Below are 25,504 nucleotides of genomic sequence, written 5' to 3'. Positions count from 1 at the left end.
TAAATCGTATTTTATCGGGTTCTATTTGTATTATATAGGAAACTGACGATAGAAATTCTATCACTATCTATTGTATTCTATCGTATACGATAGAATATTATTCACATTTGTGAATTCATGAACCAAAATCCATATTCAAAACGATAGAAAACAATGGAATTTTATTCTATCGTTCTCTATAAACTTTTTTTACCAGGGCTGCCATTGAAATGTACTATTTAGAAAAAAAAGGATCTTACCATCGAATCCTTGAAAATAATAAGATGAAAGTCGATCTTATTCGTCATTGAGTCAAACTACTTGAAAATAAAAAATCCATATGCCTTGCCGTTGAGTCCCACACGAAAATAAAGAAGTTACCTTTCTTTTTACAACGAAAAACAGAAGTCCTGTTGTCGCGATAAATCATTCTACTAAACGGTCAAAATTAGCAATAAAATTTCGTATTATTGAATCAAAGAGTTATCGATATCGGGGTTAAAATAATCGATCTTTGCAACCGAGAAGAAGAATCGATTCAGTGAATTGTCGACCATCCCCGCTTTGCCGGGAACACATCTTGCACGATGAGTACTGATACAGAACAAATAGTCGAATTAGAATTTATGATGCAATAACCTAACTATCGGCTTTTAGAAAAGTTTTACACCTTTGATTTCTTGATTTACGTCACATGTATTTCGTAACATACACTCAAGAAATTGCATAAATACTTTTCACTCATTATAGAGGAGCGGTTACTTGTCGACAGCAGAAGATTGTCACGAAAGATGAAACAGTTCATATATGGCAGATTCGGGTAAGATTAATTCAAATCAACGAAAGAAATCGAATTAATAAGTAACTTACAACACCTGTTTATCAAGTAAAACAATTTCTTTTATTCGTGCAACTCGTGTCTCACAAGGACATGTTCTCTATGTTCCGATCAATCAGGTTATAATATGTATCAATGTACTAATTAAACAAATTGTACTTAACATTAAAAAGCGGTTCTTTATTTATAAGTTCTCTAGACTGTATATATGTACCATTCTTTCTTCTCTTTCTATTACCTAAATTCTTTATTTTTTATATAAATTTTCGTATAAACAAGCACATAACCTCTACAAGTTACATCTATTTTTGGTTTTTTTCATGTATATTTCTCTTATTCTTCTAATATTTACTTGTATACTCTTCTTTTTAGTCGTAGCATTTTACTGGTTCCTAAAACCCCCAAACATCCAGTATTACTTATCAGCACACGGGGGTTAATGTCTGGGAAATTCAATAGACACTGTAAATCATTACTGGCAACACCACAATTAAGATACTATGCAAATCCATATCGTGGATATGCTATGGTAGTAGCAAGAATTTTAAGAGGAGCATTAAAACTCCGATACTTTCTCATAGGAGGTGCGATTAGTGGTGGTGTTACTTTGCAGAAGGTACATATATCATCACAAATTATATTTTTTTCTTTTTATTATCAGCATATCTCTTTAAATTATAGAATCTTGTGTATGTGTGTGTATGTCAATTGTTAAACATAATTATTTAATTCATTACATGGTATTTTTTCACAATTTTTTTTGCTTATATACAGAAATATGATCAATGGAAGGAAGCAATACCAGATCTAGGATGGCTAGAAAATCTGATGCCTACGGAAGAACAGTGGCAAGATTTTCGCGGATCGTTGATTGCAGTTAAAAATACTGTGGCCGACAAGATTGAAATTGGTCAGTATGACAAATACATAACTCCTTATATCTGTGAAAACATGAAGCAAAGAAAATAGGTTAAAAACTCATGGTAAAAACTTGATAAATAGATCCACGAATAAAGGAGTATGGACTAACTAAATATCAAGAATACAGGACGTGGTTTGATCAAAGACTGGATGATGCTATTAAGGCAGCAGAAAATCGTCAAAGAGATCTAGAAAATAATTCCATACAGAGTGAGTGATCAGTGAGACTATTATGTTTATCATTACGTAAAATTTTATGTTGCATGTTATTCCTAATTTTCCTCCATAATTATTTATGACATATCCTGTCCTACAATCGATTTCTCTATTATTATTCTCTATTTATCTACTTACTTGACGTTTTTCTACGTATCAACAATTCTGGCCATTATGAGAACATAAAATTAGTAAAGCTATTATCTTTTATACTTACAACACTTTTCGTCGCTTTATAGTATGTTTATACACAGTCTGCATTTAAAATTATTGCCTGTGTGCGCAATTTATATGGAACTGCTTATAGAACATTATTAATATATATATATATATATATATATCTCTAAGTTTGCTTACTTTTATATATATATCTAAATTTGCTTATTTTTAAATATTAATTAAACAGTTTATATTTTCAAAGCGCACATTGTGCTTCACAGATGCATATCTATTATAAGTTTATTATGGTCTGTTCTGTTCAGGTGCAATTAACACCATCTCAATGGTGGCTAAGAAAGCTTATTCAGGTGTGTAAAGAGTCTGAGATTATTATTGTTTTAGTACACGTTTTTCTGTCCATTCAGCATTTTGTAGCTGAACAACTTACAACCAAAGAATCCAAATATGAGATATTTTGCTGATAATAATGTTAAAGAAATAAATATTTTTAGGTATTATATATAGTAATAATTAATGGACATAATAAGTAATAATTATATGTTAGAACTTTAAATACTGAATGGGATAGAGCCATTGATCATTGCTTCTCATGTTATGTTCTGCATTAAGTTTATGCGTATTTCATGGTACGAATTTTCTCTTATTTAATCGAATTATCTCATTAAATCACGAAGGACATCTCATGCACGATAAATTCCATTAATTTCATACGATATCAGTTAATACCAGCTTTCTTGCATTTACAGAATAAAATATGAACGATTATGAATTATAAATACACATGACATTTTGTTTTTAAACAGAAACAAAAGATCAGTTGCCAAATAAGGTTGCCTTTGCACGTCCATTGGCTAGCGATAATACCGAAGAGGAACGTAAGAAAGCTAGTACGTAGATGTCGTCGTAACGTGACACTGGACATTTTCCTATGCATATGTATAAAATGTCTCTTGCATTTTCATCGTAATATTTTGTCGGTTTGAAGAATACTCGAGAGGCGATGCCATGTCGGAGGATCCGATGCAGATGCTACTGAAGTATCAACGTGAATTAGAGCGATTAGAAAGAGAGAACAAAGAGCTACGTAAGCAAATGCTTCTACGGGGGAATCAGAAATTCAACGAGAAGAAGATTAAAGTAATAAGCTTGTATAGTAACTGCATGCACATTGGCTTGTTTGTCTACTTGCCTCATTGCTCAGATCGATCTCATTTTTGCAGAAATCTTTGATTGATATGTACAGCGATGTCTTGGATGAACTCAACGACTATGATAGTGCTTATTCCACTGCTGATCATTTACCTAGAGTGGTAGTTGTCGGTGACCAAAGCTCAGGTAAAACATCCGTACTCGAAATGATCGTTCAAGCAAGAATATTTCCGAGGTATGTTTTTTTCTTTGTATTATTATATTATATGTGATTATAGGTAGTAATTGCGATAATATCCATTAACATGTTGACACAGAGGAGCGGGTCAAATGATGACGAGAGCACCAGTTAAAGTCACGCTGAGCGAAGGACCGTATCATATAGCACAATTCAAGGACAGCTCTCGAGAATTCGACCTTACGAAAGAGTCGGAGCTAGCCGAACTACGGCGTGAGGTGGAGTTGCGAATGAAAAATAGCGTTAAAGACGGCAAAACAGTCAGCCCGGATGTCATATCTATGACGGTGAAGGGACCGGGCCTTCAACGAATGGTTCTAGTCGATCTACCTGGTATTATTAGTGTATGTACATGACGCATTTCTATACATTTACGATCAAATTCTGTACCATTTTTTGTAACTTTTTAAATCGCTATAAGACAGTCAGTAACCATTAACATGGCAGAGGATACTCGCGAGGCGATCAAACAAATGAGTCAACAGCATATGAGCAATCCTAATGCTATCATTCTTTGTATACAAGACGGATCTGTTGACGCGGAGAGAAGCAATGTGACCGATCTAGTAGCTCAAATGGATCCATCCGGCAAAAGAACGATTTTTGTCTTGACAAAAGTATGGATTCTTTCTCTCTCTTAGTAGATTAAATGCACAATTAAAAGAAAAGTAGACTGCGAGATCATCAGACACAATTGTTATTTTACGACAGGTTGACATGGCAGAAAAAAACTTTGCCAATCCTGAAAAATTGCGCGAAATATTGTCCGGTAAACTATTCGCCATGAAAGCATTAGGCTACTTTGCCGTAGTGACCGGTCGTGGCGGACAGGATGACAGTATACAAACGATCAAAGACTACGAGGAGCAATTCTTCAGGAATTCCAAACTCTTCAAGTACGAATGATATCAATATAAACAGAGTAGTTTCTATGTCCAAGCACTCTAATATCTATTTATTCTCTAATTTCATGGGTATTGCTCATATATTCAGATACTACCTAAGATAATTGAATATACCAGATAATTAGATATACCCTAGTAGTACCTAAATATTGACTACTTTAAATAAATAGTTTTAGTAAATGAGAAAATATATTACTATATGTATTACTAGCAAAAATTAAATATATTATACTAAGAAAAAATATATTTTTTAAGAACATTTAAGAAAAAGATTTTTTAAGAACATTAAAAAGTTTTAAAAGCTTTTTAAAAGTACATTCTTTGTAATAAGTATTTTTTTCATCTAGAGACAATTTAGCAATGTCAGGTCAAGTAACTACCAAAAACTTGAGCTTAGCTGTAGCTGAGTGCTTCTGGAAAATGGTACGCGAAACAGTAGAGCAACAAGCTGATGCATTTAAAGCCACGAGATTTAACTTGGAAACAGAATGGAAGAATAATTTTCCAAGGTAATGTTTTAAATAATATTGTATACATGGAAAAGAAGATGTTTCGCGCCTAACTGTTGTCTAGTCGATTTATTTCATGGTGTACAATTCAGGTTAAGGGAATTAGATAGAGATGAGCTTTTCGAAAAAGCACGTGGTGAAATTTTGGATGAGGTTGTAAATCTATCGCAAGTATCACCAAGACACTGGGAGGAGGTGTTGATGGCGCGAAATTGGGAGAAAGTCAGCAAACACGTTTTCGATAATATCTACTTGCCTGCTGCTCAAAGCGGAAATCCAAGTATAACATTTATATATCGATAGATCTTATTCATAAGATGAAAACAAAATAATTTTAAAAAATTACTGTCATATTACAGGTACGTTTAACACCACTGTCGATATCAAACTCAGGCAGTGGGCAGATCAGCAACTTCCAGCGTGTAGCGTTGAAAGCGGATGGGAAAGTCTACAGCAAGAGTTCCAAAATTTTATGACACAGGCTCGACTTAGCCCGGATCATGACGGTATTTTTAACGATCTCAAGCATGCCGTTGTGAACGAAGCTATGAAGCGTCACTCTTGGGAAGAGAAGGTAGACACAATATTGTTATTTTCTCACCTTCACCATAAATTATTATGCTAATATATAATTAAATATTTATATATAATAGATATTAACAACTCTGTATGTATTTTATAGGCATCAGATATGCTACGTGTTATTCAACTTAACACTCTGGAAGATAGAAGCGTAAACGACAAGCGCGATTGGGATCAGGCAGTACGATTCCTCGAGAATTCGATTAAGGAAAAATTGGACAGTATAGAACAGACTCTGCGCAATATGTTGGGCCCCAATCGCAAAGAACGATGGCTTTATTGGCAATACCAAAGTGAAGAGCAGCAGCAACGTGCAGCCGTGAAGAACGAACTGGATAAGATTCTTTATACCGATAAAGTATGTATATCAAAGTAAAGTATGTGTGCAAAAATCTTCAGTAGAATTTTTTCGCAGTTGCTGTCTCGCGGTATCAATTGCATCGTAAATCAATCCCTGATTACAGAAACATCCACCTAAGTTGACGCGTGACGAACTCACAGCTGTCAGGAAGAATTTACAACAGAATGGCTTAGAAGTTAATAATGAATTTATTCGAGAGACGTGGCATCCCGTGTATGAAAGATTTTTCCTGCAACAAAGTTTAGCGAGAGCTTACGATTGCAGAAAAGGATATTATTTATATCATACCGGGCATGAGAACGAGGTAAGGTAGAGAAGGCAGTATATAAAGTAGTATGTTTACGATTTAGACAACCGCTGTTAATATTTAACACTGATATTCTGCTTTCAGATGGAATGTAACGACGTAGTACTCTTCTGGCGAATTCAGCAAATGTTAAAAGTCACCGCGAATGCACTTCGGCAACAAATCATGAATAGAGAAGCTCGAAGACTGGAAAGAGATATTAAAGACGTTCTGGAAGATTATAGTCAGGACAATAAAATTAAGAAAGAGTTGCTCACTGGCAAACGAGTCAAATTAGCTGAAGAACTCAGTATGTATATCGCAATATCTTTATTACTAATTAATAAATATGTTAAATATAAATATGTTAGGTCTCAGCATATAAAATTTATTAATTAAAAATAGCAGTATAATAAATTCTAAGGCTGTATTTCTCATAATACTAAATTTTAGAATCTGTTATCCTTGTTAAATTACTCCTTGTTAGTGTTTCGTTTTTATTTTCAGAACGAGTTAGACACATTCAAGAGAAGTTGGAAGAGTTCGTCAAAGCATTAAATAAAGAAAAATAAGCGTAGTAATCTAAAAATCGGGCATTAAATTATATGCAGATTGTAGCTAGAGTTACTTGCAGTTTGAACGAGGAAAATATGACGGGCTCGTTAGGAATTAATATTTTGGAATAATGATACACGTGGAGGAATAGATAGCACGTTTCTATAATTTGAATTAAGAAGCGACTGCCTATTGGAGTATCGATGTTACAGTTCACTGAACATAATCACCACATATAACTGACGTATTCATGCGCTTAACCTAAGTTTGTGTGATATAGGTAGCCAACGAAAATCTCTACATTCTCTCAGTGAAATTTGTAAATAGGAGACTAATATATATAATCGTAAAATGAAAAATTCTTACATGAATATACTAAGAGTAACATTGCAATTATTTGATAAATAAATGTATTGCAATGAAAATGCAGTAGTAACACAGCCACAACAAATGTTGTGGTAGAAAATTTAGTATATCAGAGCATCGCTGCTATCATTGCGACATATTACACAAAATCGTGAATAGTGACTCGTAATTGTGATAATTTGATGCACTTAATTCCTTCGGAAAAATGTGTGCAAATAAATATATATGTTAAAAATTATCTAAATTATTGGCACTATAAATATCTTTATCTTATATAACAACGTTTTTTCGCGGGAACAATCAACTTTGTTCTTTATCGCCACCATATAAATGAAATGATAAATATTGTATTGACAATGAATAAAGCGAATTATTATTGAGAATTATTGAAGAGGAATAAGTAAAACAAAAAATAATAAGCAGAAAATCAAAGGAATATTCATGTGATGTCGATCCTACTTATTTAATCAACATTTTTCAAAAAAAGTTAATTAATTTGAATATTGTATAAAATTCAATGGAAATAAATTTATATAAGAACGGCAAGCGTAATATAAAAACAAGAATTATTGTTAAAGATATTTATTAGTCTTTAAAAAATTAAAAAGTCAAACACTTAAGATTATGCTTAAAATATAAACAACAGTCAAATTATATGTAACTATATATATATATATATATATATATATATATATATATATATATATATAGAGAGAGAGAGAGAGAGAGCTTTAAATTTTTAAGTTATCTATTTCTACTTTTTAAGGATTAGTAATTTCTTTCTTTGAATTTTCGCAGCTGTGTCACGTGTGATTTCTCATATAAGTACCATAATATGGTCGATAATTTACTATGACTTCACTCTATTCGTTATTGTTGGTAGTACTAATTTTAATGCAGGATTCACACTGTGTCCGATGTCCGACGTACAACGTCCGATATCCAATAGAAGAACAGTTTTCTAATAGAGAATTCAATTCTCCATTGGAAAGCTGTTCTCTTATTGGATATCGGATGTCGTATGTCGGACATCGGACGCGGTGTAAATTTTCCATAATGGAGGATTCACACCGCGTCCGATGTCCGACGTATGACGTTCAATATCCAGTAGAAGAAGCTTTCTAATATAGAATTCAATTCTCTATTAAAAAGCTATTCTTTTACTGGATATCGGACGTCGTACGTCGGACATCGACGCGGTGTGAATCCTGCGTAAGTTATAGCGTGTTTGACTAGTCCTGGGTTAATCGCTCAGAGAGCGATTAATGACGTCATAGTCTCTACTAGCCAATCATAAAGCTTATAAGTACTTGTTCGACCAATAAACGTAGACTGAATAACCCAGAGTGGGTTATTCAGTCAGCCAAAGCCAATCGAACATGCTATTAATGGCTTGGTTTACATCGTGCACTTGATACGCGTATTAAATAGTAACTTTCTATTAGATAATCTTAATTATATAAATAACGGTATATTAAGCTGGTATAATCCTGATTAAGCAGACTTATTGTATCGATTGAATGCGTCATCGTTGATATGTATTGTCAATATTAAGATTATTTAATAGAAAATTACTATATAGTACGCGTATAGTGCAAGTGCACGATGTAAACCAAGTCAATGTAAAGCAAATGGTTTGTTCTTTTTAGTTGTACTGCTGAACTAGTGCAATAAGTTAAAATGAGACCAGTATATTTTTTCTCACTCTAGCTTATTGCACTAGTTCAGCAATGTAACTAAAAAGAACAAACTTATTTGCGATAATCGCAGTGGTAACATGGCGAGCGTTCCGTTACACGCTCGCAACGCTGCTAGTGTCATTCTATCTTTATTTAACATCCATGAGCAACAAAGATAGAATGACGTTCGCGAGCGTTGCGAGCATGTAACGGAACGCGCCCATGGTTGCCACTTGTGAGCGTTAATGGACTTCAATATCGTCTCAATATTATATGCTAATACATATATTAATGTAACACAATTTTGTACTATTTCCAGACAATTATTCGTGTTTGTTCTTTCATTTCTTTATTATATTACTATTATGTAACATTTAAATTACATGCCTCATATGATCTAACGGTGTATCCAATAGTAAGTTTATTTTCTAATGACACTAGATCATGACATTTCAAACAGTTAAATTTCAATGACATTACAAAGCTAATTTTAATTAATAAAGTTTTAAAGTCGTATAATTACGAATAGAAAAGCTGCTACGATCCCTTCTATAAATATTGAATCAAATAACTCTTGCATTTATCGCTTGTTCCGAAACTAGTTGAAAATGGTTATCTACTCTCGATCGCACGGGGAATATCGGATGATTCGATTATGGAAAGTCAAAGAGCAGGGATGTCCCGTCCTCTTACGGAAAGTACAGTGCTTCCTTGTCAATGTACATATAAAATTTCAAAAAGTTACTGCAATAGTTGAACTCATCAAGTTGCGCACGTACAAGTTGTGTTAGTGTTCTATTACATTAATAATGTTATATACTTGACGAAATCTTACTATTTTTTAAACAAACTTATTTATTCAATTATAGGTTATATTGGTCATTCAAAGGGGGACTTTACCTTGAAACACAAAAGATGCCAATAACATTCTGAGATCAGTAAAGAGATAAGAGTGTCAATGGGTCAGACTTAATAATTTAAAACATTGTCGACTACAACTAATTTATTAGATAAATTAATAAATTTTTATAAAAAGTAGAAAGAAACACATTGGATAGAACTATTGGGTTCACGAAACTGACAGAAGTCAACATATAAAGAAGATTGGGAAATTTGTTGTGCTATTAACAAATAAATTTGATATCTACGTTTAAAAAATAGCACCTAAATGGATATAAAGAAATCTGCTGAATCAACAAAGGAAACATGTTCCTTGCCAAACAAGCCACTGGAATGTATACGCAAATTTCCATTAATACAGCAGTTTCCTAGTACGATCAAGGAATTCAATTCTGAGCCATGGTCAAAATTGAATATCAAGTATCTTTCTACTATTGCTACAGGTGGTGTAAAAGATGGCAAAAACAAATCTAACTTGAGCTACTCAAATATTCCATGTAAAAAATTAAGAATTGTATCTCCCAATGGTAAAGACTTGGGAGAGTTCAATGTGGAAATGCGAGGTGAAACTTCATCAAAAGGTCAAATATATACTATCACTAAGTCTAATATGTTAAAGTCTGATTTAAAACCAGTAATACTCACTCTAAATCCATTGGCAAAAAAAACAGTACCACGTATACTTAGGCAACCACCTATGAATCTAATAAAAAATAAAATAGCAAAAATAATGTCTGCTGATAAAAGTTATTTCATAAAGAATGATAAATTAAATGTATCTCCAATGGAACACATAACGCTCAACGGTAATAGTCAAACCATGAATATCAGTGAAGAAATACAAAGTTGTGATGAAATGAAAGATAGTGGTAATAATATATTAATTCCTGGAAATGAGACAGATCAGAAATCATCTTTAGATTGCACTGCTGATGATAATAGTCAGAAGCATTCAGAGATAAATCACACACTTGCTATGTTGGCAAAAAGTTTTGAAGATACAACAAATAATATAAATACTTTATTGAAAGCTGATAAAATCAGAACGTCAACTACTCTGCTGAAAAACAATGAAGTCTCTTCAACTAAAAAAGATATAATTTATAAGGAAATCGCCGAATCACCATTCCCTAAAGTGACTTGTGAGAGGATTGTAGTTCTTAATGATAACATACCAACAAATAGTGAAGTACCTAAGAGAAAAAATGTCTCTACTACAAAAATTACAAAAAAAAAAACAGGTAGATCTCCAAGTAAAGTATTAAATTCTATAGGAACCTATAAACAAAAAGTTATATATCCAAATAAAAAAGGCAATACTAAAACAAACAGCAAGAACAATTCTAAAAATCACAAAAAGCAAATAGTATCTTTACGAAAAAGAAATAATATGCCCCAAAATAATTCTAAAGTAATCCACAAAACAAAAAAAATACATAAAACAAGAACACAAAAGATGACAATTGACACAAGAACACAAAAGAAGAACATTATGACAATTGTACCAAGTCACAATAATTTTTCACTTAACAAGAATGCAGTTTCTACATTGGAACACAGTAAATATCATACAACTTTGAAGAAAGTACTTGACCATAAAAACTCATTACTAGGTAATGATGTACAATTTGAAAATTCAGAATCCAGAGACATCATTGACATGTTTGGTGTAGACATTCAATCAAATAAACGAAACAAAGATTGTTCTAAGGACAACTCATCCCAAAAAGATATATCAGAACAGTGGGATGTTATCAAGAAGGCAGTAAATAGCGTAAAGGATGAGGAACTGCGTGCACAGGCATTAAAGGCATTAGCAGACTGTGGTATTGGTGTTGAGAGACTTGTACCGAAACGTCCACCAGAGAATTTAAAAGCTGTGCATGACACACAAGTGCAGACTACAGTATTCGGATTACTCGATCCAAAATTTTTCTTGTTAATGAACAAAGACGTAGAAAGTATTCAAAAAATACAACAGATAACTCTTCACGATTCACTTCACACACAAGACTTATCATCACAAAATAATTTAATTTCTGACATTATCCAGCAACCTGCTATGTCCAAGAATTGTGACGTGATTGAAAAAGAGAGCGACTTCGACATAGATAGTTTCATAAATCAGATCTGTGATGAAAATTTAGGCGCTCTCCAAGTGAAAGAAACCTTATCAATGACAAATACGAAGTATCAAAAAATTATAGACCAACTACAAAAAGACTTCGAACTTATTAAAAAGTACGATGAAAACGGCATGTTAAGCATACATAACGCAATTGTAAAAAATAACATCTTCGACGTTCAAAGATACTTAATGGTGCTCAAGCAGTCCAAAGAAAGCGTCGATATAATGACCATGGATGGAACGGTAAATTTAATCGCTTCTTTCATATCTATCTTGAATTTAATTCTGTTTAATTTTACAAGAGACACCACATAACGAAACTGTTTTACGCATTTTGCAGACAAGTTTGGAGTTGGCGATAAAATATGATGTACGCGGCGATATCGTGAAGCTTTTACTACAGTCGGGAGCGCAACCAGTGAGAATGCAGCCTTTGCATGAATCAGCACTGATTATAGCCGCTAAACAATCGTCAACGTTACTGCCGATGCTTGTTAATTACGTCTCGGATCCGAAGCTTCTAGATCAAGTTGATTCAGAAGGTAAAATCATTTATGCATATGACGTTTACATTTGTGAAGGTAGTTGCATGAAACACCGATTCCGTTAAAACATAATTTGATCTATTTACATCTCTTAAGGATTCACGCCATTGCATTATTGCTGCAAACACGGCAATGTAGAAGGAGTCAATGCACTGTTATCAGCTGGTGTAAATGTCAATCTGAAAGATATGAAATCAGGACGAACGTCACTGTTTCATGCTCTGGAAAGTGATAATATAGATAATCGAACGAAAGTGGTGCAAAGACTTTTACAAGCTGAAGCTACTACAAGCATTATGAATTTCGCGGGGCAACCGCCACTGCCTCTGCCAAGCGATGAAAAGAGATCGACTTTTATGATGTCATTGAGAAAATCGACGAAAATGTCTTTGCCTTCGCGATATTTGCTTTGAAGTGAGTTTAAAATATTTATTAATGCATTTAATACAAAAAATTGCCACTTTCTAAAATGATTGCAGCACTACCATCTAGTAATTTAAGTCACCTTTTGTCACTTTTTGTTAAGTCACTATAAAAACACTATCGTTTAAAGTGAGTCATTATAGTCATCTTTTCTTTCTGCTGTTAAAACATAGGTGTTCTATTTTGCCGTCTGCTGCTGAAAAAAAATTTGTTTTAATTTAACAATTATTTTATTTTTTACAAATCGATCAATTTTGTTTAGAGTTCTGGTAGAGTTCTGGTCTCTCGAAGAGTTCTATCAATCATTCTTATGATTTGAATCAGTATAAGCAAAAACAAAAAAATTCGGACTCATCTTAGCGAGGGGTTGCGTGAAATTGGCTCCACATTGTTCAAATAGCATTTTGATTGCTTAAATGCCAGAATTGTTTCTAAAACCGATTGAGAACTGTAGAACTATCTTCAGAGGGCAAATAAAACTTTAATCGTTTTTCTCTAATTCTGAAAAGGGGCTAAAAAAAATATACACACACACACACACACACATATATATATATATATATTCTATATAGTCACACATATATACATATTATTATATAATTATATATGTCCACACAGAAAAAAATTATGTTAAATGAAAGAGAAAAAATGGTTTCATTTAATTAAACATCGACATTATGTTCTGTCAGAAGCATAAGCATTTACTTCAATTGTATTTGTATAACAGTATTTTTTTCATTGTGAACATATGTATTATGTACGATTATATGTATATAGTCATATCAGTAAGGTGACGCTCGATTTTTCACCCTTTGTCCTGAATTTTTTCAAATATTATTCGGGACACCGACTTGCCATCATTTTCAATGATCGTCAAATAATTTTCGGATTTTGTAACCCCCCGTCCCCCGCTTCACACATTTATGAAGTGTCCCCAATTCAGAGCTGAAAAATCTGATCACCTTACATATAGGGACAAAAGGAGGATATGTAAAAGTGACCAATTTCTTATTTCTACAAAAGTCATCATAAACACTAACTCATGAGTGATAACTTTATTCACTCTTCAGATTAATTATGTATGATATCCTTTTCAACATCATTCTGAAAAATTATTAATCAATTTGCACAATTACAACTGATAGCCTAATTATATTATCTTTTACAACTTTGATATAAGTACAGTGTCGTAAGAGACGCCCAATTTTCGATTTGGTTGTTTCTCTTAACTTTAATACTAACTTAACTTTAATACTAAATAAAGAAATATTTGTTTCTAATGATTGAAGAAAAAAAGAATGAAATAGAATAACTGACAATTCCAGTAAAAAAACAAAATTTAAAGAAAAATGGATTACTCTTACACACTATATAAACGAGCATAGCCATAAGAATGTTTTGTGCATATGAATGCGGCAGTAACCCATACAGGTAATGTTAATTTTAATATAGATTAAGTGATATAATTTGTAATATATAATATAAGAGTTTGTATGTCGCTGATAATGATAATGATGGCGATAATGTTTTTGATAATGATGATTTTACATTGAAGACTTATATAGAAGACTTACATAGCAATATTAAATTTTATTACTATATATAAAAAATTATGATTATTATAATTTTGTTATTGTTAGTATATTGTATGTGTATATAAAAAATATTTTAACAAAAATTTCCTAATGAAATTGTAGATTTAAAAATAGATACACTCTTATAATGGGAATTTAATATATTTATTTTATATATATTTTATTTATTTTTATTATATTGCTATCTACAATGTACTATCTAGAAGGATAAAAGTTCATATTTCTATTTATATATATTTTAAATATGAAAGATATAAGTATACAAATAATCTCGCCTTTGTAATATTAACACAAATATATTTTGTCATTTTTCAATTATAATTTAACTATGAAATGTTCCATTCTTATTTGTTTTTCTCTTCATTTATTGATCTTTCTGAAATATTATTAGTGAATTATTATTCTGAATTATTTATCAACCATATTGTTATTCAATATTTTTTGACTAAAATAAGTGTAAAATTTATAATTATATATCAAGTGTAAAATTTATAACTATATATCAAGTGTAAAATTTATAATTATATATCATTATATACAATTATAATTATTTACTCTTACTACTTTATTCTGATATTTATATAATTAATATAACTTTATAAAATATGTAATTTATATTGTCACAATTTCTTTCCACTTTAAGAAATTATGTATATATTTACATCGAAAATATATGTTATAATATATTATTTCCTAAGCAACCTAAAAGTTTTTTATATATACATGTATTTCGGATATAAAAATATTTTTAAAAATATATACACGGTGGGCCATTTTACGAGACCCACCCAAATTTCTCCATAAGTAAGCCAGATATAGAAAAATAGTTAAAACAAAACTTGTTCAGGACAATGGGGGTTATCTTTGTCAATAAATAAATTTGACCTTGAGGTCAAATTTCAAGGTCATTTGGAGGTCATAGTGATTTTTTTAAATAGGACCGCCTACTTTTGACACCGGATTCGAAGAGAGCGGGAAATTTTACGTCAGAAATAATATTTTTAAATTTTTTATTTTGACCTTCAGAAGGTCAAATCAAGATTTTAAAAACGCTCAGAAGCTGTTTGTTTAAATGCGATTATCTTACTTTTAGTATTACCCAGAAACAACGACGTACATGTATATAGAAACAACAACGTAGTAAGTTCTGTTTCCTTTGGGGTGCTTGATTATCGTGAGTCCCCTTGCCTCTCACGTTTGGGGTGCTTGTTTACCGTGAGTCCCCTTGCCTCTCACGTTTGGGGTAAAATTTACGTTTAAGTTACATTTTAGTAATCGTTCATCTTACTATTTTTTCTTGAGTATTTTTTGTGGTTGTTAACATTTTTTCTTATTTAATTTCATTAAAATTAAAACTCAATAGTGAGAGGCAAGGGGACTCACGGTAAACAAGCACCCCAAACGTGAGAGGCAAGGGGACTCACGGTAAACAAGCACCCCAAAAGAAACAGAACTTACTACGTCCACGTCGTTATTTCTGGGTAATGCTAAAAGTAAGATAATCGCATTTAAACAAACAGCTTCTGAGTGCTTTTAAAACCTTGATTTGACCTTCTGAAGGTCAAAATAAAAAATTTAAAAATATCATTTCTGACGTAAAATTTCCCGCTCTCTTCGAATCCGGTGTCAAAAGTAGGCGGTCCCATTTTAAAAAAATCACTATGACCTCCAAATGACCTTGAAATTTGACCTCAAGGTCAAATTCATTTATTGAGAAAGATGACCCCCATTGTCCTAAACAAGTTTTGTCTTAACTATTTTTCTATATCTGGCTTACCTATGGAGAAATTTGGGTAAAATGGCCCACCGTGTATATTAATATTGTATGTGTATGTATTATATACTACCGTTCAGACCTCCTAAAGGCGGGATCACAAAAGCTCAGTAACAGTAGTGACCAGCGTAGCAGTCAGTCAGAGTCGGGTACCGGGATCGGAAGTCCAAAGATAGTCCTTATCTCCAAATTCCATTTCTCTAATTCACTAATTCTAAACCTTAGTTTCCTCTAACCTTAAGCAATTAACTTTAGGTTATCTTTAATATTCTTAAACATTTACGAGCGTTTTATTCTAATGCATAATTCTTTAGTTTGTTAAACAGTTCATTTTAGTTATTTCGTCACTTCCGTTACTCTAACCATATTTAAGATATCTTTGTGAGCATATTATACAGGGTGTCCCGCGTAAGACGGATCAAAAGAAAAATATAAGTAGAACACATAAAAGTGAACAAAAATTGTATAGGTCATTTTTCAAATAACCACGTAAAATTTCGAGATATTAATTAAAATAGTTGGACAAATTAGAACGCGCGATGCGACAGGCGGGACATACGGCTCGCAGCGGTCAGCGAAGAAAATGGAAGAACGCACACGTACCCGGACGCACACACGGAGCTACTCATTTCAGTATGCCAAACGGCCCACCTCTCTGGCCTATAAGATAGGCCCGCGAGCAATCATCCATTTTCTTCGCCGGCCACGGCGAACCGTATGTCCCGCCTGCCGTGTTGCCGCGCTCTGATATGCTCAACTATTTTAATTAATATCTCGAAATTTTACGTGGTTGTTTGAAAAATGGCCTATATAATATTTGTTCACTTTAATGTGTTCTACTTATATTTTTCTTTTGGTCCGTCTTGGCGTGGCGGGACACCCTGTATATCAAGAATTATACAATACACATTATATATATATATATATATATATATATATATATATATATATATATATATATATATTATCTGTAGTAATTCTATTTCTACTCCCTCCCATTCGAACATCCTTACACGGCACATTTCTTCCTACGCCTAAGCGAAACCGCGACGTGCGGTGTTCCTCCCTAGTGCCCATCGGTCAATTACAAGTGATTCGAATATTCAAACTCGCCGCGCGATCCAGAACGAGTTCCCTAGAGTCGGCAGCATCTAGAGGTCCAGGAGGTGCCGATCCACGTAAGCCACGAGAGCGCCATCCAGGGATACAGAGAGCAACCGCACGGTGGACGACCACTGGTAAGTCATTATCTACATTATTTCTGTACGCGCGTAACTACGATTAAAGCCTGCGACTGTCCGACCCACCGTAAGGTTATATTACGATGGTTATACTACGCGTTTTGCGCGAAATCCATTGCGATTACCCTTGATCGCACGGATCCCGAGGTAGAATCACGCGATTCGTTTAGCCCGAAAATTTGCGATCTAATCCCGTTTTAGGGTTCGAGCGCTATTCTTCACGGCAGCATGACCGCAACCCGCCGGGACGTAACACTAGTAATATATTTGATGAAGGAAACGGACTTTCTCACAAATTTACCTGAATCTTCATATTTTGTTGTATAAAACATGAATATGAAAGTTAAAATCGTTGATCGTAAGTAAAACAAAAGTTATAAAGTAAAAACTTATTAAAATGTAACTTAAGTATTTCATCATTGTATAATGGTACAACCACTTCCACATAGTTTTTTAACCGAAGTATTGTTTTTTTTATTGATCCAATCATTACGGAAAAATACTTTTCTAATTCTTCTTTATATAAGTTATTTGTTTCGTTATCATCAAAAACATCTAATGAAACTAATATTTGAGCAAATACACAAACAATTTCCTTATCTTTATCCTCCATTTTTACGCTCACAATTGCTTACAACAGCCAAAGGAAACGGTTTTGATCTTTTCGATGAGTGCGCTTAGAAATCAAAGTAACCTTATAAGCGTGAGCGCTTTAAATATGTGAGCGTCCAAAACGAACGCACCCATAGTCAAAGGTCAGATCTTAGGGTGCGTTTCCACTTAGCACGTTATGCGTCGCGTCGTCCTTCGCGGACCAAATCGTTCCATTTTATTCGTCGTAAAGTTAGACAATAAAATGGGACGATTTGATTAGTCCGCGAAGGATGATGCGACGTGTGATACGCTAATGGAGGATTTTCACCGCATCCGATGTCCGATATCCAATAGGAAAACAGCTTTCCAATGGAGAATTGAATTCTCTATTAGGAAACTGTTCTTCTATTGGATATCGGACATCGTTCATCGGATATTGGGCGCGGTGTGAATCCTGCATAAGCAAGAACTCAGCCTTATATTTAAGACCGTCTTATAACATGTTCGACTGGCTCTGGGTTAACTCTGGATTATTCAACCTAAGTTTATTGGTCGAACAAGTAAGCTTTATGATTGGCTAGTAGAGACTTATGAGGTTTGTCGAGTTACTTGTACTATTCACACTTGGGTGTATATCAGTTGGACACGGGGCAATTGGACACAGTCCAATCACAAGTCGCTGTTCCAAGGGGCCTTACAAATGTCTAATCACACGGTGCTGTGATTGGCTGTGTCCAAATGCACCGTGTCCAAGTGCACCGCTCCCTTCACACTTTTACACCTAATGCCCGTTGCACACTAGTGCACCTCAAACAACACAAATTTTTTAAAATACATTCTGAAGACATTTTCAGGACGAAAGAACGTCATCAGAGTATTCTTTGGAGGACGTTCTTTAAAGGTGTGAATTGTCTGAAAATAGCTAATGTGCAGTAAGTTTATTCGTATTAATTGAACTTTTTACACTTTCACACTTAGTGCACATTAATTCTTTATGGCTTCTGCACACAGGACGCGGTAATGCTTGCCGCGCGGCAGAAGTCCGCGCGACAGCCAATCAATATAGTGCTTTCTGTAATAATCTTCTAGCTCCTACGGAAAAACATATTGATTGGCTGTCACGTGGACTTCCGCCGCGCGGCAAGCATTACCGTGTCCTGTGTGCAGGAGCCATTACACTCGTAACACGAACGGAAATCATGACGTCATTTTTAGAAACTCTAAAGAATTAATGTGCACTAAGTGTGAAAGTGTAAAAAGTTCAATTAATGCGAATAAACTTATTAGATATTAGCTATTTTCAGACAACTCACATCTTCAAAGGACGTCATAAAAATATTCTGATGACATACCTCCGTCCTAAAAGCATCTTCAGAACGTATTTTAGAAAATTTGTGTTGTATGAGGTGCAGTAGTGTGCAATAGGTGTAAAAGTGTGAATAGTACAAGAAACAGGCATTAGGTGTAAAAGTGTGAATAGTACGAGAAACTCGAACAAACCTATGACGTCATTAATCGCTCTCGGAGCGATTAACCCAGGGCCAGTCGAACACGCTATAAGATTCGACTATGAATACTAGCCCGAGTATTCACTGAGCGTTTTTATCTGCTGAACATGCCCATTGGTTCTTGTTAGATTCCTAAATCTAGACCAATTACATTGACGAATTGTTCTATTGTTGTGCGACTATTGAGTTCGTTGAACGCACCCAATGGCTGACCCGCTAAGCTCGTCAAATTTATTCTCAAGTAGTATAACTCAACAACAAGTAATACCTTTTTGTAATGAAACAGTAGGATCCAACAACAAATTCAGTTGTCTTTTTTTTATTTACAAATAGTACAATTTAACGATAGATCAAAGAAGTCTTTATCTTCAAATAGTATTAATGATGAAAATCAAAAGACCTTTTTATTGTCAAATAATACAATTCAATAGCAGGTCATTGCCTTGTAGCGTCGTGTCAACGGTCGAGACGACGTTGCTGAGGGAGGCGTTAACAGTGGAATTTATTTGTAAGGTCGACTGTCATCAGTAACGGAGACGTAAGGATCTATCACTATCGTCATCACCGCCACCACCACCACCACTACTCTGCCGTAAACGCCACTAACCCACCACTACCTCCACAGTTCTACATCGTCGTGCCGGCGATGGAGCGTGCGTAATCCTACGGCGATGATGCTGCGTAATGTCGGCTTTTCCCCACGGACCGTTTTCAGCTACAGCACGCTCCTCGCCACCACCAGCCACGGCAGTATTCGCCAGGCACGATCTAACGGATTATCGACTACGTCGGCCGCGCCGCCACTTCGCCGCATATGATTCATAGGGATCGTGCTCGTACGACCGAGCTCAAGATTGTTTCAGGTATGTGCGTGAACGCGTAAGTGCGTTTTCACCGAGAACGTTCCGTTCGAAGACTACACCGGGGACGAGTTCGCGAGTACGTCGTACGTTACGGTAACTTCGTATACTGGATATGCGAAATGTGAGAATAAAATTGGGATATTTCAAATACTGAGTTCTAGGTAAATAATCTGTATTAATGCTGAATTACATCAAGCCTTGAGGGATACTGTGAGGCAGCTGGATCTCGACATTGAGGATTGAGAATTCGTGCATTGTCTTTGAGACTTATGCATGTTTATGATCTGTAGACAGAACACAACGTAGATATTAATTATTACACATGTATTTGGATGATGATGATTGCGCTAGAACATATTCTCATACTCTATAAACTTTATGTTTCACATAAGATTTACAGGATATTATGGAGCTAGTAATTTTTATCGAATATTTTCATGAATGTTATTATATACTTAAGAGATATATTAATTTTATATAATTTTTATGCACATGTCTCAAAGACAATAATTAATATTTTGATTGCAGTCAGTTTGTTGATTATTGTAATCTTGCAATAAGATATTTTGTAATGAAAGTAATATATATTGTTGTGCTCCGTGTACCAGAGATCAGCTTGCGTTTGCAGTCGCAAGTAGATAAAGGAAAATGAGAAACTCAAAAAAGAAGCAAAAAACTTTAATAAACTTTCTGTACAACATGTTAGAATTTGGCTCTCTCGTGTTACATTCGTTTTCAACAACTGCTCACGTTTAATTCTCTTGTCAGCTGTTTTCTCGTTGTTGAAGGTTTTCTCTTCTGTCAGCTGTCTGTGTTGTTCCTATACCGGAATGCAAAAGAAATACCACAGATGCGACAATATTGTTCAAAATTAGATCACAATTAGATCGTACTGAATGAACAATTCTGTAGTTTGAATTAAATTTAAAAAGATAATTAAATTAATAGATATTAAAAAAGATAGTTAAATATTGGTTTGTTAAAATGTATTTACTACAGATTAAGTAAAAATAACATATTGAAATATTCAAATAATACAGATGTTTGAAGAAGTAATTTGATAATTCTTTTAAACATTGTGTGATTCTTTCATATTTCTTATATGTATTCAGTATAAATAATATCAGTACTAAAAGGAAACAGATTTTGTAACAATTTATAGAATTTATACAGTCAGAGAGATCTTAGATTTTAAAATTTATCTTACTGCCTACTGCCTCTATTGATAAATTTATTTATCTGCCTTTGCTCTTTTGATATTAATGTTTTATACAACTTAATTAATAAAAAATGTATAAAGTAAATGTCCCAATGATTGAAACATTAATGATATATTTATATTTAATATTTCTAAATAAGAGCCTTTAAAATCTTATTAACAAATATTTCTTATGCTATTTTGTAATATCGTACTAATGATCATTTAATTGAGTCTATATTATTTGATAATTAAGACGTGATTAATTTTTTAGTTTAATTACTGATACAATCGACATTCAAATTATAATTAATATTTATTACTTTATATTCTACTATTTTTCAATTACTGACAAACTAAAGTTTTATATAAACTTTAGTTATGTTAGTAACTCATTAATTATTTACTAATAAAAATTATAAAAATGATCATTTATATCGATGTGACATTTAATTTATGTAATGTCTGTTCTATAGGGTTAAAAGCCAAATTTGATATAATCGAAGATGTTAGAAGTCGGCTTGAGAGTTGTTCGCGGACCAGATTGGAAGTGGGACGATCAAGATGCTGGCGAAGGCCATGCCGGCACAGTAGTAGAGATCGGGAAACCCCCATCTACAGGAAACTCGGCTTCCAGTCCAAATCCTGCCGACCGAACGCCGGACAAGACAGTAATCGTCCAATGGGATCATGGCTCCAGAAGTAATTACAGAATCGGATATCAAGGTGCTTACGATTTGTTGGTATTCGACAATGCCTCCGCCGGCGTCAAGCACTCCAATATTATCTGTGATGGATGCAAGAGACACGGGATCAGCGGCATCAGGTGGAAGTGTTCGCAGTGCTTCGATTACGACCTCTGCACACAGTGCTACATGGGCGACGTGCATGACTTAACGCATACGTTTAAGCGATTTCAAACGGCCAATGCCGTGGGGTTAGTGCTCACAGTTTCTTGCAAGACTGTACTGCGAGTATTATTGGTTTGGGCATGAGATGTTCACGATCTTGTTCACAATATTAATTTGAAATATTAATAGGGTCCAATTAACGCCAAGAGAAGGCTGCACCAAGGTGCCGTTAAAGGGAATCTTCATAGGAGCAAAGGTCATGCGTGGTCCAGATTGGGAATGGGGAAACCAAGACGGTGGTCGTGGTATGTATCACATTGTAATTCATAATTAAAGACATTGATAACTATACAAGGTTGTACACTTTACAGTAACAGTATATATATTAAAATTGAAATAGTACTAAACTAAAATGCTTAAAATTATATAAAAATTTAGCATAACATATTTATCGCAATAAAACGCATTCATAGTTAAAGCTTCATGCGATTCGTCCGCAGTGAATTATTTATGAATAGTTCCTTTAATGCGCGCCACGGAAAATCGGTTTCTTTATACCTATTATATTTACTTGTCACACACAGACTATATATTAGAGATTGAAGATTGCGAATTAGAGATTATAGAATTAATTTCTTTTCGTAATTACTTTCAACTTACTTTCAATTTTTTATCTGCAATTCTTAATCTCCAATATTTAGTCTAATACAAGCTCTAAACATACACGTACTCATGCTTGACAGCATTTACGTCATTGACTTGAGCCACAATGTAAATTCATTGCGCAATAAATTACTAATCCGGATTTTCCGGATATTTCAGGAAAAACCGGCAGGGTCATGGACATTCGAGGATGGGATAACGAGAGCTGTCGGTCCGTTGCCACTGTCACATGGTCTACAGGCAGCACAAATGTATATCGATTGGGCTACAAGGGTTGCGTGGACTTGTGCTATACGGAGGAAGCCAAGTCCGGTACTTATTACAAGGATCATCTCCCGCTGCTCGGCCAACCGGTAATGACTATACCGGATAATGGAAACAGCTCGACATCAGCCAGGGGTGGTGTCACCACTACGTCTAGTCCTCACCATCTAACGTTTAATGTCGGTGACAGGGTGAAAGTGTTGCTTGAAGTCGACACCTTAAAGGAGATGCAGGATTCAGGTCACGGCGGGTGGAATCCGCGAATGGCCGAGTGCATAGGAAAGGTATTTAACGAATGTCACTTTCTTTTCTCACTTAAAACATCGGTAGTTGAGATGTTAAAGATAACTCGAGTTTCATCAATTTCTCGAGACTCGCGAAAGTCCCGTTTCTAAAATGTGTGACACGCATAAGGAAATAAGGAAAGTTTAAACTTCATTTAACTTTAAAGTAATTTCATCGGGACGGAACTAATGTACGTTATGTGTATCTGACTGTGACTAATATATTTATTACGTAATTAAATGACTTTCTAATCGGACATCTAGATTGGCACGGTGCACCGAATTACAGACAAGGGAGACATTCGCGTCCAGTATGAAGGTTGTAATAATAGATGGACTTTCCATCCAGGCGCTTTGACAAAAGTTACCAGTAAGGACGCGTTCGTCGTCGGCGATGTGGTCCGAGTGAAGACCGATCTGACTGCCGTTAAGCATTACCAACGCGGTCACGGCGAATGGATAGATGTAATGAAAAACGTTAGTTGTGCCATCTCTCTTATGTCACATTTTATATGCAGTACCAGAATAATGAACGTGTATATGAAACCGAGAGCTTATGCTTGCAGGCTCTGGGGAAAACTGGAAAAGTAAAGAAAATCTATTCCGATGGCGACTTGCGTGTAGCGTTAGATAGTCATACGTGGACGTTTAATCCGCTAAGTGTTGTTCTTGTTCCTGCCGGGACGAACGTGGCTGCTACGCACTGTGATGCAAATATAATTAGAGATCGCTCAGGTATATTTTTTCGACGTTACAGAGTGATAATGTAATATAAATCTATTAGAAGTCAAATTAGTCAACTTTACTTTTTAATTTTAAATTAATAATCACAAATTTCTTAAGTTTTCCGTACCGAAATACTATAAATGTGTATGCTTAACTTTTCCAAATTAAGAAATTTTTTATAAAAACTAGATATAATAATAGGGTAAATGTTCACTTTAGGGGAGTCACTTTTGATCACTTTGACCTTGACATATATAGAGGTCATCCTCCTGAGTAACCTTCAGAAGGTTTTAACCGTCGCTCGTTGTTTGTTAAAAAGTTATTAACAAAAAATGTTTTAGAAATTGATCGTAATTTTTGCACACAGTGTACATAAAGATAAGGTAAACAGTGCACAGGATAAATAAATTATATTGAAAAAATTATTTATTCAATATTTATAATAAATTTATTCAGTAAAATTTCCGCTAAGTGGATAGAAATGAGCCATAATTTTAAAAAATTTATCGATTCGATTCGATCAACATACAATGGTAGTATGTGTCAGGACATGATCATAACATGATTATCAACATTGAAATCGTACATACGATCAAAACAAAACCCGCGCAATACACCCTGTGTGCAAAAATTACGTTCAACTTTTTTTTTAGTAAGTACTGCAATCTTGAACGACTAGCGGGGGGCTGCCCCCCGCACCCCCCCTAAAAACTAACCAAACCTAATCTATCGTCACATTAAGTGTCAGTCATTGTTTATTAAAGTGTTCAACTTTTGTGTTAATGTGACGATAGGTTGGGTTAGGTTAGTTTTGAGGGGGGGTGCGGGGGGCGCAGCCCCCCGCTAGTTGTTCAATATTGCAGTTATTATTCGATATTGCTCGTTAACGGTACACATTATCGAAAAATTGTAATATATTTTTCGAACTTCTTTCATCAATAACTTTTTAACAAACAATGAGCGACGTCTAAAACCTTCTGAAGGTTATTCAGGAGAATGACCTCTATAATATATGTCAAAGTCAAGGTGATCAAAAGTGACTTCCCTAAAGTGAACATTTACCAAAAAGCTTTCCTGATACCTTATATCGTTTGTGCAGCCGAAAGCACTGATAGCGAAGTAGAGAAATTGTTGAGGGATGCAGCTAGGGGCGAGGCCGGTGTTACCGCTGTACGTGAATTCC

At 34.3% G+C, this 25,504-nt stretch overlaps 3 protein-coding genes across 8 annotated transcripts in view; all 3 read left to right on the top strand.

The window, feature by feature from the left end:
- Positions 1 to 519: 519 nt before the first annotated feature.
- Positions 520 to 7,468, top strand: LOC116850564 (dynamin-like 120 kDa protein, mitochondrial). Of its 5 annotated transcripts, XM_032828989.1 has the most exons (18): positions 521 to 799; positions 1,190 to 1,433; positions 1,592 to 1,727; positions 1,820 to 1,948; positions 2,437 to 2,481; positions 2,938 to 3,021; positions 3,120 to 3,271; positions 3,355 to 3,518; positions 3,601 to 3,865; positions 3,947 to 4,138; positions 4,233 to 4,417; positions 4,774 to 4,935; positions 5,028 to 5,215; positions 5,295 to 5,509; positions 5,618 to 5,875; positions 5,982 to 6,182; positions 6,270 to 6,474; positions 6,672 to 7,468. In XM_032828989.1, the coding sequence occupies exons 1-18, from the start codon at positions 771 to 773 to the stop codon at positions 6,734 to 6,736; spliced, it is 2,919 nt and encodes a 972-aa protein (XP_032684880.1). In that variant the 5' UTR covers positions 521 to 770; the 3' UTR covers positions 6,737 to 7,468. The 5 variants fall into 5 exon arrangements, with proteins under 5 accessions (XP_032684884.1, XP_032684880.1, XP_032684881.1 ...); XM_032828990.1 differs by lacking the exon at positions 2,437 to 2,481; XM_032828991.1 differs by lacking the exon at positions 2,938 to 3,021.
- A 1,789-nt stretch (positions 7,469 to 9,257) lies between these two features.
- On the top strand, positions 9,258 to 14,763 carry LOC116850561. Its single transcript, XM_032828985.1, has 4 exons — positions 9,258 to 9,550; positions 9,634 to 12,035; positions 12,133 to 12,334; positions 12,434 to 14,763. The coding sequence occupies exons 2-4, from the start codon at positions 9,933 to 9,935 to the stop codon at positions 12,748 to 12,750; spliced, it is 2,622 nt and encodes an 873-aa protein (XP_032684876.1). The 5' UTR covers positions 9,258 to 9,550; positions 9,634 to 9,932; the 3' UTR covers positions 12,751 to 14,763.
- Positions 14,764 to 19,829: 5,066 nt separating this feature from the next.
- LOC116850562 (E3 ubiquitin-protein ligase MIB2) overlaps positions 19,830 to 25,504 on the top strand; it is a 10,296-nt gene continuing 4,621 nt past the window's right edge. The window contains exons 1-7 of one of the 2 annotated variants that reach the window (XM_032828986.1): positions 19,830 to 20,010; positions 20,098 to 20,335; positions 22,010 to 22,470; positions 22,574 to 22,689; positions 23,207 to 23,595; positions 23,860 to 24,072; positions 24,162 to 24,330. In XM_032828986.1, coding sequence (XP_032684877.1) covers positions 22,040 to 22,470; positions 22,574 to 22,689; positions 23,207 to 23,595; positions 23,860 to 24,072; positions 24,162 to 24,330 — 1,318 coding nt within the window. In that variant the 5' untranslated portion in view covers positions 19,830 to 20,010; positions 20,098 to 20,335; positions 22,010 to 22,039. Of the gene's footprint in view, positions 20,011 to 20,097; positions 20,336 to 20,355; positions 20,497 to 22,009; positions 22,471 to 22,573; positions 22,690 to 23,206; positions 23,596 to 23,859; positions 24,073 to 24,161; positions 24,331 to 25,504 lie in introns of those variants that run through there. The other variant, XM_032828987.1, reaches the window with a different exon arrangement.

Source organism: Odontomachus brunneus, unplaced genomic scaffold (assembly GCF_010583005.1).
Source record: "Odontomachus brunneus isolate Ranch 3 - 2012 unplaced genomic scaffold, Obru_v1 Obru_scaffold_149, whole genome shotgun sequence".
NCBI classification, from domain to species: Eukaryota; Metazoa; Arthropoda; class Insecta; order Hymenoptera; family Formicidae; genus Odontomachus; species Odontomachus brunneus.
Note: the sequence above shows the minus strand (reverse complement) of the source record. Positions and strands in the feature narration are given on the sequence as shown.